Below are 12,087 nucleotides of genomic sequence, written 5' to 3' on the forward strand. Positions count from 1 at the left end.
AAAGACAGTCCCAGTCCCATCTAATCATAGTGTAATACAGCGAGTAGTTGGGGACTTTCCCTGGTGACACACTTTCAGCCTAACAGGGAGTTCTGTAATTTGGTGGTTTGGACTGGCTCTTGACCAACAATCAGATGGGTGTGTAATGTTTATGGTTTATGGTTTACACCTGTGTGAGGGGCCTGTGGGGTTGCAGTCTAGGCTTAGGAAATTGTGCGTAGCAGCTCAGGACAGAGTGGCAGCCTGGAGTATCTGTTGCTAGCTATAATTTGGTTTAGAAACCCACATTTTGTTTTCTACATGTCACAGAGATTAGTAAATTGAAACAATGGTTAATTAATGATTTGGGATGCATGGTTGGATAGAACGTAATGTTGTGATACCAATACCGTACTGGACTGAGCTGAGGCTAGACCTCTAAAGGAGAGGGGTTTTACATGCTGTTGAAACTGATGGGTGTGTATACAACAGGTGTGGAGCGTTACTTTATGATGTTTGACAAAACCACAAAGAATTGCTACGCTATGTCTTATATGAGCGCCACTATGAAAGTCAACCCAACCGGAAGCCAACCATAACCAGGACACATGGGACAGAAATGAGAAATTTAGGTTTCTGTCCTGCCCAGACTTTCTGAAATAATCACACAGAAACCAAATTATTTGCAATACAGTTTGGTCAATAGCTTAAACGTTTTTCTGGCTGTTATATCCCAAACTAGCCCATCTCCTTTAATCTGTGTATCGCCATGTGGCTGTGGCTTTCTGGATAAAGTTTCATCCCAAGCGTCTGTCTCCAGAGGGGCCCCATAGCTTCTCACTGACTCCGCCTTCTTCCTCCCAGCATTTAGTTTAGTTTCCCCCACCTAGCTAAGTTCTGCCTTGCTATAGGTTCAAAGCAGTTCCTTTATTAATCAATGGCAATCATAGCATACAGAGGGGAATCCCACATCATCAGTGCTTAATGGGGACAACTTCTGTCTAGACAGATGAAAACATTCTGTGGATTATTAGTAGATAACAATGGTGGGTCATCACTCATGATGAGTGGATGGTGATGGTGGCTCAACGTGAATGCTCTTACTGCCACTCAACTGTTTGAATAGCTACAGAGGTAAGGTAGATGCTTGTGTGTGTTTTGCCACCATAATAAAGTTTTATTAAAAACCAACTCATGACACTAGGTGTGGCAGTCCACGTTTGTGCTATCTGCTCTCTGGAGGTGGAGGGAGGAAGATCAATAGTTCAAGTCCATCCTGGACTACAGGTAACCAAAGACTTCCAGAAAATAGACAGACACACCTTTTCTTAGTGCCGCATCCTTGGTGAAGACAGCATCAGGACACAGTGACCTAGAATCCCAGAGACAAAGGGTCCAGGTGTGGGTCCTGTACACCCCTTCCTCTCTCTGTCTGTTTCTCTCTGCCTACCTGCCTGCCTCTCTGTCTGTCTGCTTTTTGAGACATGGTCTCTCACTGGCATGGAGATCACCAAGGAGGCTAGACTGACTGTCCCGCAAGCCTCTGAGACCGATCTATCTGTACTTTTCTACTGCTAGAATTATAGGCACATACCACCACACCCAGCTTCTCGTGTGGGTTCTCTGGAGACCAAACTCCAAATCTCATGCTTGCAAAGAAAGCACTACGCTGACGGAGCCACCTCCCCAGCCCTCTGCCTCTACAAAGGTTCCATAATGACATTTAGAACTCTTAGTGTCATCTCCCCATGCCTAAATCTTTAGCTTATTCCCATCTAGTCAATCACCTTTGGGTGAGGCAGGGCACCTACACTGCTAGGCTTGGAATGTGGACAGCTCCATTCCTGGGGGATTGTAGCCCTGCTGACTTTCTACTGTTCTGTGTAAGTTGTCTAGAGGAACCAAAACAACAAACAGGCCTTCAAGGCTGGCAGCTATGACTGGTCAAGGTGTTGCCTAAGTCCCTTATCTGGAATGTGTGCCTCACCAGGATAACCCCTGAGCCTTGTTAACCAGAGGAGGTAATCATGACAGCAGAGTGGCTGAGGTCATGCAGCCTTTAACCTTAGAGGGTTCGTCTGGGAGGTGTTATGAAGTCAGCCACTTCCCTGGATACATGACCATGTGTAAAAGGCTCTCACTGCACAGCTGGCTCAGGCAGAAGGCCGTTGTGCTTGACTGCTGGCCAAGTTCTGGGTAGGATGTGATCCTGTTGGTTACTAGCCAGTCTAAATGACTGGGACCCCAGAAGGGGAGCAAGACACAAGCCTGGGGCACAGCAGGATACTTTCCTTGTCCTGGGAGCCTGGGAGTGTGCCAGGGGAAAATTCCCCTCAATGGGCAGATGAAGCCTCCGGGGGGAGGGAAGCCCTAACTCACAGCATGACCTGGCTGGTCCCTTTTCCCTTTGGGCTTTCTATTTTGTTGCCATAAAATGGGATCCTGCAAGTTGGGAAGGAAGACCAGTATTTACACTTGGCATCACTGAATATCTTTACAGAGCTGAGCTCTGCTCAACCTATGAACATCACCAATGGACACTAACATGCTTTCATACCCCTGCCTCCCAGCATCTCCAGCCTGTTGCTTCTAATACCCCCAGTCTATTGATGCCCAGAATCCCCAGTTCACTGGCCCCACAACTTCCCCAGTTCACTGGCCCCACAACTTCCCCAGTTCACTGCCTCCCAGCATCCCCAGCCCACTGTCCCCCAGCATCCCCAGCCCACTGTCCCTCAGTATCCTCAACCCAGTGTCCCACAGTATCCCTAGCCCACTGTCCCCCAGCATCCCCGGTCCACTGATACCCAGAATTCCCAAACCACTGATCCTCAGCATTCCCAGTCCACTGACAACAAGAATTCCAAGACCACTGGTCCCCAGCACCCCCAGTTCACCGATATCCAAAATCCCCAGCCCACTGATATCCAGCATCCTCAGCCCATTGCCCCCCAACATTCTGAGCTCAATATTCTCCATTGTGCCTCATTTTATCCTGCCTGTGGTGTGAATGTCACTGTGGATTCCTCTTCTGTCCCCTGGCAGGCCATAGAGGGAACCCTCCCTGGACTTATTGGAGGAACTGAGGGGCTTGAAGGTGCTCTGAGGAGATCGGTTTCATACCCTTCTCTCTTTCACACTTTGCAATTATGAACAGGGTCTTCAAAGGCAATCAAACAGAAAACTCAAATAAATAAGAACTCAAACAAGGCAGGAAACTGGAGGCAGGAACTGATGCAGAGACCATGGAGGGGTGCTGCTTACTGGCTTGCTCCTATGCTCAGTCTGCTTTCTTGTAGAATACAAGATCACCAGCCCAGGGATGTTCCCATCCACAATGGACTGGGCCATTCCCCACCAATCACTAATTAAGAAAATGCACCCCCCCACAGGCTTGCTTACAGCCCCATTTTTTTTTTATTTTAATTTATTTATTTATTAAGAATTTCTGCCTCGTCCCCACAACCGCTTCCCATTTCCCTCCCCCTCCCCCGATCAAGTCCCCCCCCCCCCATCTGCTCGAAGAGCAATCAGGGTTCCCTGACCTGTGGGAAGCCCAAGGACTGCCCACCTCTATCCAGGTCTCCTAAGGTGAGCATTCAAACTGCCTAGGCTCCCACAAAGCCAGTACGTGCAGTAGGATCAAAAACCCACTGCAATTGTTCTTGAGTTCTCAGTATTCCTCATTGTCCGCTATGTTCAGCTAGTCTGGATTTATCCCATGCTTTTTCAGACCTAGGCCAGCTGGCCTTGGTGAGATCCCAATAGAACATCCCCATTGTCTTAGTGTGTGGGTGCACCCCTCGTGGTCCTGAGTTCCTTGCTCGTGCTCCGTCTCCTTCTGCTCCTGATTTGGATCTTGAGATTTCTGTCCGGTGCTCCCGTGTGGGTCTCTGTCTCTGTCTCCTTTCATCGCCTGATGAAGGTTAATATTACAGCCCCATTTTATGGAGGCATTTTTCTCAACTGAGGCTCTCCTCTCTCAGATGACTCTAGCTTGTGTCAAGTTTACATAAAACTAGCCAGCACATGAGCTGAATTCTATCCCCTCAAAATCATATGTTGAGATCCCTAGTGCCCAGTCCCTCAGGTTGGGACTTTTGGAAAACTGCCCTCTAATAGACTATTAAGGTACGTGGAAGTTACTTATATGATCCAATCCAATCTGGCAAGCATTCTGTCTAGAAGAGGTCAGGGCACAGGCACACAGAGAGGGTGACATGTGAGGATATGAAGGGGAAGTTGCCCTCTATATACCAAGGAGTGGAATTTTGAGAGGATGAAACCTATAGGCACTGTGACCTGGGGCTCCTTCCTCCTCCACCAGGAGAAGACAATTTCCCAGTGTTTCAACCCAGCCTGAAACATCTTCTAAGATGGACAAGGGACTGACAATGGTCCCTGGACGATGGCCTGACTGGAGTAGGAGCAACACAGCCGGATGGGGTTAGGTGGGGGCTTAGGGAGCAGGAGAAAGGGGGGATGGACATTTGGAAAAGGGATTGGAGCACCGGACAAGGCAATCTTGGAAGTGTTTACCTTTCAACCACACCCTTAGAGGTGATACATGTCAGAGGTGAGAGAGGGACCGAGGCCCCACCCACCACAGCAGGAGGAACTATAAAGACAGGCTGGTCCAGCACTAGCCTCATCCAGACACACGCTCTGCTTGCCCATTGCCCAAGATGAGGACTCATCTGCTTTGGTTGTTGCCCCTGATTCTGCTGGGCTCCTCAGGTAAGCCAGGAAGTAGGAACCCTGTACTAGGTCACCAGAGTCCTTCAGGACTCTGGCTGATATCCCGACCTGGCTGGACCTGCCTCCAGATGATGTGGTCCTGCTGTCCAGAGGAGGTGCTGGTATAGGGGACAGGACCTACTGAAGGCCTCACAGCCGGGCTGCCTGAGCTGGGAGGTGGGACACTGGGACACAGTCTAGCCATGGAACCCTTTTGTGGTACCTTCACTAGCCTTAAAATTCTTTCACTACATTTATATTCTCTCTCTCTCTCTCTCTCTCTCTCTCTCTCTCTCTCTCTCTCTCTCTGTGTGTGTGTGTGTGTGGTCATGTCAAAGTGTGCATGTGGACATCAGGGGACAATTTGTTGGAATTAATTCTCTTCTACCATGTGAGTTTTTGGAGATTGAGCTCAGATCTTTGGGGGCTCGGCAGCAAGCTTCTCTACCATCTCGCTCATTCTCCCTACTCATCTTTTCTATCAAGTCTAGATATTTTGTTGAACTTGCTGTCTCTTTTGCCAAGTCTTGTGGGATTAGCATCATGTAGCCGGTGACCTTCTGTTGTGGGTTATGACCAGCAGCATGGACTGCTGGCTGCTTAGAGTTTTGGTTTCCTGGACCAGAGACAGAGCCCTATGTCCCTGTGCCTCAGTGTGGCTGCTGAGGGGCTGTCCATGTGGGTGATTGGGGGACAGAATGGGTTGATCGGTGGTTAGTGCTTCCCACAGAACTGTCTATGTCTCCTGTGCTGTCTGGTGTAGTTATGGAATGCCTCCATCTCTGACCCCAGCTGTGTCCCTCCAGCTCAGGCGCTGAAATGTCACGAGTGTAGTACCACCACCGGAAACTGCTACAACCCTAGATCTTGCAGCGACAAGAGCCGCTACTGCTTGACCACCTGGTATGGTGAGTACCTTGGTTCTAGGTGGGTGGGACAGGGCATGGAACCTTTTATCTGGTACCCGGGGATGCTAGGGTAAGGCAACTTGCTGGTAGAGTTGGGGGGAGGGCTGGGAAGATATGGCCCTGAGAGTCCTCTCAGTTGTTGAGAGCTTTTGAGTGCATTGCCCTCCCTTCAAAATGGAACCCAACAGTACTGTTTTAGAGTGAGTGGGATATTCCAAGTGAGCCACCGTATGTAGCGCAGACACGTGAAACGTGTAAGTCTAACCCTTCCCAAGAGTGCTGGCTGCTCGGAAAGGAAAGGGGAGAAAAGTAGGGAGTGGGTAACCCTAGGCGCTTCTCTGAGCCCTGACCTTGGATTCCACTTTGAGTCCTAATTCTGATCATATTCTGAACCTTATACCTGGTCACAATCTGAGTCTTGGTCTTCATCACAATGATCTCCTACCCTGGGTTACATATTAATCCTTAATCTTGACCACATACTGAGCCCTGTTTCTGGTCACAACCTGAGTTTGACCCTCCTGACTTCTTGCTGGGGGTCCCCCTGAACTGGAGGTTGTAGGTGGCCTGGGTTTGTTAATAGGGCCAGGAATGGGTCTTATAGGTCTCTCAGTAAATGGCTCCCCTTCTGCCCTCTGTTTCCAGCACCCCCAGGCCAGCAAACGCTCATCACAAGAACATGTGGATTTACCTGTCCCGATGTCCTTCAGAACCAGAATAACTCCAAGGCCTCCTGCTGCAACACGGACCTCTGCAACAGTACCGTGAGCCTTCACGCCAGCTGGGTGCTGCTGATTCTCAGTGTCTGCTTTATCTATCTCAGCCGATAAGAGCAGAACTCCCACGTAGGCTTAGACGCTGCTGCTCAGAGCCAGGTGTCATCATGTGACTGAAATGTTTCATAGCGTTAGGTGTGGTACTTCTACTCCAGTCAGAAGAATTCTAAGAGAGACTGTTCACTGAGTACGATCACTAGAGCTGAAGATGGGGGCCCTGGAGCAGGACCACAGGCAGAGGCTTTAGGCTAAAGGAGACCCTCGCCTCTGTCCAGGGTGCTGTATGTGGAGCTCTGTCTCCAAGGTCGCCATCTGCTGGCCTCCAAGTGCAGGTGCAAGGAAGACATCATGGCTGTGAATCTGTTACCGGGGATTGTGGAAGGCCCCCCCCAGGAGGCACAGTGAATTGTTTGGGGGGCTTCTTCTTTTCATATATCCCACGGATCCCTCCTTGCAACTACCTCAGAAGACCTGAGTCTGATCATCACCACTTCAAAAGAGCTGAGCTCCAGTGTTACCTGCTGATTCCTGGACCGGTAGTGAAATTTGCTGCTTTAACCTGAGTTCAAAGATTCTTGGCAAATGAAAACCCTGAGGAGAGGCCTTCAGTCCGGCTGTGGGCGAAGGGCAGATGTTGGACAGTTTTTCCTTGAACAAGGCGTAGGTCAACCCTGGTATTAGCACAGTTGTTATGTGCGATGCCCTCTGTGTAGCCTACAGCCCCAGGATACCTTACCCTTCAGATGAACCCTGAGGATTCTATTCTAGGATGACAAGAATCTCATCAGGACTTCAGGAGCTTCTGTGATCTCCAGTCTATTTGGAAACAAAGGACAGTCACAACTGGGAGGGTGAGGGCAGGCTTTGTCCAGCTGTGAAGCCTGAGGGGTTTCTGCTATGGAATAATCCTTCTGCACGTTGTGAACATGTGTTGTCCTCACTGTTAATAAAAACAGACTGGCCGATAGCTAGGCAGGGCTTTCAGGGCAGAGAGAATGCTAAAAAGAAGGGCAGGGTCTGAGGAGTCTTGAGCCAGATGTGGAACATGGGAAGTTCATAGATGAGGGAAACGAACCCTGGGGCAGCAATAGATTAATAGAAATGGGTTAATTTCAGTTGTAAGAGCTGGTTGAAGTTAAGCCTAAGCTATCGGTCGGATATTTATAATTAATATTAAGTCTCTATGTGGTTATTTGGGAGCAGCTGCTAGGACATAGAGAAATTCCGCCTACATGTTTCCTCCCTTCTCTGCCTGTGGTCCAGCCCCAGGACTCCATCAGTCAGCTCTAGCAATTGATTGTACGTCCTCTATAAAAGAGGAGCTGCCCCTTCCAGTGTGTGTCTGCCTCTCTGCCCATGTCTGAAAGCCTGGTCAACACCATACCCCCATTAAGGGAATGAGCCTGGGAGCTAAATTCTAGGCGGGCGGTAGTTTGGGTGGGTAACCCCATTGACTGGATTCTCCCTAACTTTCCAGACATGTGTAGGGCAGAGAATGAATTCATGCTTGTTCATTCACTTCACGCCCTTGTTCCATCTGGGTCCTTTTACTATGGTGTTTTCCATGCACTGTGCCTCATCCAGACCTGATCACAAGACACCCACACGGTGCTGCCGCCGCTTTATTACACAAAACTGTTGCCGGGAGGCACCAGCTCAGTGCCCTGGGAATGACAGAGGGCTGAACTCAGGTGGCCTCCCACTGGTCACCTCACCAGGTGCCAAAGAGTAATTCTAGTCAATGGAGGCAGATGGGCTGTCCCTGGACATAGGGTTGGTTAGTAAGGGCAGAGCTGGGGCAGGTCACAAGGATCCTAGAGAAGAGCAGACCTCTGCTGGGGGTGGGGACTGGTGCTGACATTGGTTGGCTGATGAATGAAACCACAGGACTCCAACAGAGGGGAGGTCGTGAGGTGAGAGCAGGATCGCAACAGGGTGTGTGGAGCTTCTCGAGGGACATTGTCGCTCCTGAAATGGGGACTTCCACAAATGCCCTGTCTGGTCCCTAAGCTCCTTGGGTTGATGGGCTCTCGGGCAGAGCATCCTGTGATTGGGGCTCCCCACATGCTCTCCCCACAATCCAGGCATTCACTGGCTTTCTTGGCAAAGTGTCCAAGTGCTGGAGACCCACTGCCGCTGAGCTGCCCACCCCCGAGGCTGATGCCGCAGAGGTCTGGAGGCTGGGGCTGGGGGCTGGTTTTCCATAGGTTTCAGAGGTCCCATGAAATTTACCTTATTGCAGTGTCTCTCCTTCAAGCATTCACTAAAGGATGGTTTTCCATGCTGCCACCGCTCACATCCCTCTACCCACTGGCAGGATAGACCCAAGCTGGCAGGGACCACCCATGCTGCCATTCACTCCCGTGTCCTCAGGCACAGGCCCTAAGTTCTCTGCTTATCAACAAAATGAGAACACGAGACTTTGTGTCATAAAACGAAAACAACAAATTAAGGCCTGAGGAGGCAGTTCAGATGGTAGAGGGCTTGCTTCGCATTGTGTGACTCCCCGGGTTCCATCCTCAGCACTGTGCTGACAGAACCTTGCCCATCTGTAGTCCCAGCACTTGGGAGGTGGAAGCAGGAAGACCGGAAGGTCAAGGTCATTTTTGGCGTCACAGCAAGTTTGCAGTCACATGAGGCTGACTTGGATGACATGAGACTTTTTTTATATATATAAATAAATAGGTAAATAAAAAAACTCAAAAGTGTGCTACTGTATAGTCTCAACATGTCTCACTTGATTGTGTAATAATCTGTTTTCCATTGTTGTGACAATGTTTCCTAACTCCTGGTAAGATCTTTGCAGCACCAGATTTATGGAAACGATGAGGACCAGAGAAACTGGACCCCAGGGTCAGGCTCCACAGCTGCTCCCAGAGCTGGAACTGACCGTCTCTTAGGTAGTATATACCACTGAGCATCTCGGCTAGGTGCTCACTTGCCGGCCTGGGTGAGCATGTGCTGTGACTCAGAGGGCTAACAGTCTGTCTGGTGTTGCTGGCCAGACACTGAGGGCCAAAGGGGGTTTCTCAGCGCCCAACTCTGATTGTCCAAGGATAGGAGCCCACCGCGCTGCTGCAGTCGCCTGAGCTACCTGCAACCAGCTACTGCCTAGCTTCATCCAGGGTTCCTCTCTTGTCAGTTGGCATCTACTTCAGTCAGTGTAATTGATTTCTCAGTTCCCCTTGAAGTCCCTGGTCCTTATCTTATCTATGGCCATTTTTCTTTCCTTTTTAAAAGCAATTTCTGAAGGTTCTTGGGATGAAGGTCTTTTGATTACCAAACTGATTCTGTCATCTGTTGTTTGAAATGTTTCATATCCTATCCTCTTGAACAGACCCTGAGCTATACTTCAACTGCCCCTGTCTGCTGACATGTAATGGTGCCACCAAAGTACATTCTAGGTCATTTGTCTTTGCTTCCCAGGGACTCTGAACACATTTCTTTCATTATAGACCCGTGCAGAAACTATGAGAATGCTGGTTTTGATACACAGTTGCTTCTGGATTTGGGCAAAATTGCTTAATCCAAGGCCCACTTTATATTGACATGTTGGTTTGCTTATGTCAATTATTGTGTTCCAAAAGGAATGGCTCTAGAGGGGTGATAATTCGTGGTTATAAAGTTGATGAAGAAGGCAGTGCCACACACCACAGCTGGGATAATGAATGCCCCAACAAACATCTGCTTTGTCCACCTCCTTCCTCCTTGTCGAGCATGCAGACTTCCTCCAAAATGCTCGTTCACTGGAGATGTAGCATCATAGACAAATATGATTGTACTGAGCATTGATCCCCTCTCTTTTTTGGGGGTGGGGGAGAAATTCAACCTGAAGGTCAGAAAAACAAAACAGCCAGCCACTGGCTCTTGTCTCTATCTCGGTCCGAAATGGCCATCCTGCCTCCCAGAATCTCAGAGTGGGACAGAGACAGAGAGCTGTCTCCTCCAGTTTTATAATCCTCTAAAGGTGTGCATCATTGTTGCCTGGTCTGCGAGGCTGGCCAGTGTGGCTGTTTTACTTTCCCCATCCCCAGGCAAGCTGTATTTATTAAAATACAAATGAAATGCCACTACATTACCGAAGACAGAGCTACAGTGAAGAAGAGAATGGCGTGTGGATTTATGTTCACAAAAATCAAGACACTGTAGGCCCAGTTGTTATAAGTCGGGAGCATCTGGGCATTGTGTCTGTAGGGTGTATTTGAAAAAAAAATAGATAGGTGGGACACCCCTACACACTCCTATGTCACTCTGTTTACTGTCCTATGAGTAATAGTCCCATTGAGTGTTTCCACGTGGAGCCACTCTTCCTGACGTCTGGCCTACAGGATGGGTGGCGCTGCACCTCAATGAGTCCTTGTTTTGCCATAAGCAATCACATTACGTCTGTATTTGACATGACCAAAATAATTAGTCTCATTATGCTAGTACCCCTTTCTGTAGCTTCGATTCACTGTATATAGTCACCCTGAAAGCGGAGACTCCCCTTTCACTGACACAACACTCAGTGCCTGGCACAGTGTTCTCAGCAAATACGTGTTGGCTGGGCACATAAACAGGTGGGGCTTGGCTACTTTGAGTTTTTATAGGCAATGACACTGCTGGCCAGTATTCTACAGAGAGCAAAAGGCCAATGAGCAGCCATTCTTAAAATGTGGTCAGATTCCTGCAAGGAAAGCCTGGAGGCGGCGCAGAGCAAGGAGACTTCACCAGCACTGAGGCAAATGCTGCCATGGGCTACTTGCCTCTCCGGTGCAGCCATGGGGGCTCTTCCACCGACACTGCAGCAGATGTCCTTAGGGGCCCCCTGACGCAGAGACTCTGGGAGTGCTGACCCTCTTTCTACGTCCATCAATTTTAGATACTCAAAATCATGTTGAAGTGCATCTCTGGGATGCAGAAAGCGCATAGCCTCCTCTGCAGCTTGTAAGGAGGAGGGACCTGGACAAGGAATCAGCCGGCATAGAAACCAGGTTAGCAGGCCCTTGGTGTGGACACAGTTGACACCTGTTAGTGTCCAGTGGCCTGATATCTAAGGTGAAAGATAAGGGGTTGAGTCAGGATAGAAACTAGAATGGAAACCCCATAGAGGTCCTCAGTCCCCAGGACTGTGGATTCCTGAGAAGGTACAGCCAGCCATAGAGGGTCTCAGCCCCAGGACTATGGATTCCCAAGAAGGTACAGCCATAGAGGGTCTTAGTCCCCAGGACTGTGGGTTCCCAAGAAGTTACAGCAGCACCTGTCCATCCACAGGGGCAGAAGGAAGTCTCTTTCTTCTTAAATATATAATAAAAGTTTAGTAGGAGACATTTAGGGGGAAGTATGTGAGAACTCTGCTTTATTGTTCTGAAACTGCTCTTATATGAGCAAAACAAATCCATTAAAATGAAACCATTTCCCAGGTAAATAAGCATTTAACAAGTTCAACTCAAGGTATCAGGAGACACGGAGGATGGGTAAGACCCTGCACACTGTTAGAGGCAAGCTGATTTGTCTATGGACACTCCATTCTTTGTCTTAGTAGAAACAGGAGGATGGATTCCTAAGGACTAATGACCCTTTTTGTTTTGTTTTTTTAAGTCATTATCAGGAACACAGAAGGGTTCTCTTTGCTTCTTCTAAGTCCTTCAGGTCAAAATAAAACCTTGTTGTTATCTTGAGTGGCCTATTTGGGAGTAGCATAGTGT

General features: G+C 49.0%; 1 protein-coding gene across 1 annotated transcript; it reads left to right on the forward strand.

The window, feature by feature from the left end:
* Window positions 1-4,647: 4,647 nt before the first annotated feature.
* Window positions 4,648-7,551, forward strand: LOC121461422 (lymphocyte antigen 6D-like). Its single transcript, XM_041672512.1, has 3 exons — window positions 4,648-4,716; window positions 5,523-5,624; window positions 6,270-7,551. The coding sequence occupies exons 1-3, from the start codon at window positions 4,665-4,667 to the stop codon at window positions 6,452-6,454; spliced, it is 339 nt and encodes a 112-aa protein (XP_041528446.1). The 5' UTR covers window positions 4,648-4,664; the 3' UTR covers window positions 6,455-7,551.
* The last annotated feature ends 4,536 nt before the right edge of the window (window positions 7,552-12,087 follow it).

The sequence above is a fragment of the Microtus oregoni genome, unplaced genomic scaffold, assembly GCF_018167655.1.
Source record: "Microtus oregoni isolate MIOR12 unplaced genomic scaffold, Mior012 000022F_ref0000154, whole genome shotgun sequence".
In the NCBI taxonomy this organism is placed as follows: domain Eukaryota; kingdom Metazoa; phylum Chordata; class Mammalia; order Rodentia; family Cricetidae; genus Microtus; species Microtus oregoni.

Coding starts and splice junctions, on each gene's coding strand:
- LOC121461422 (XM_041672512.1), top strand. CDS start 4,665: ATGAGGACTCATCTGCTTTGGTTGTTGCCCCTGATTCTGCTGGGCTCC. Junction 4,717..5,522: donor GATTCTGCTGGGCTCCTCAG/GTAAGCCAGGAA, acceptor GTGTCCCTCCAG/CTCAGGCGCTGAAATGTCAC. Junction 5,625..6,269: donor CTGCTTGACCACCTGGTATG/GTGAGTACCTTG, acceptor CTCTGTTTCCAG/CACCCCCAGGCCAGCAAACG.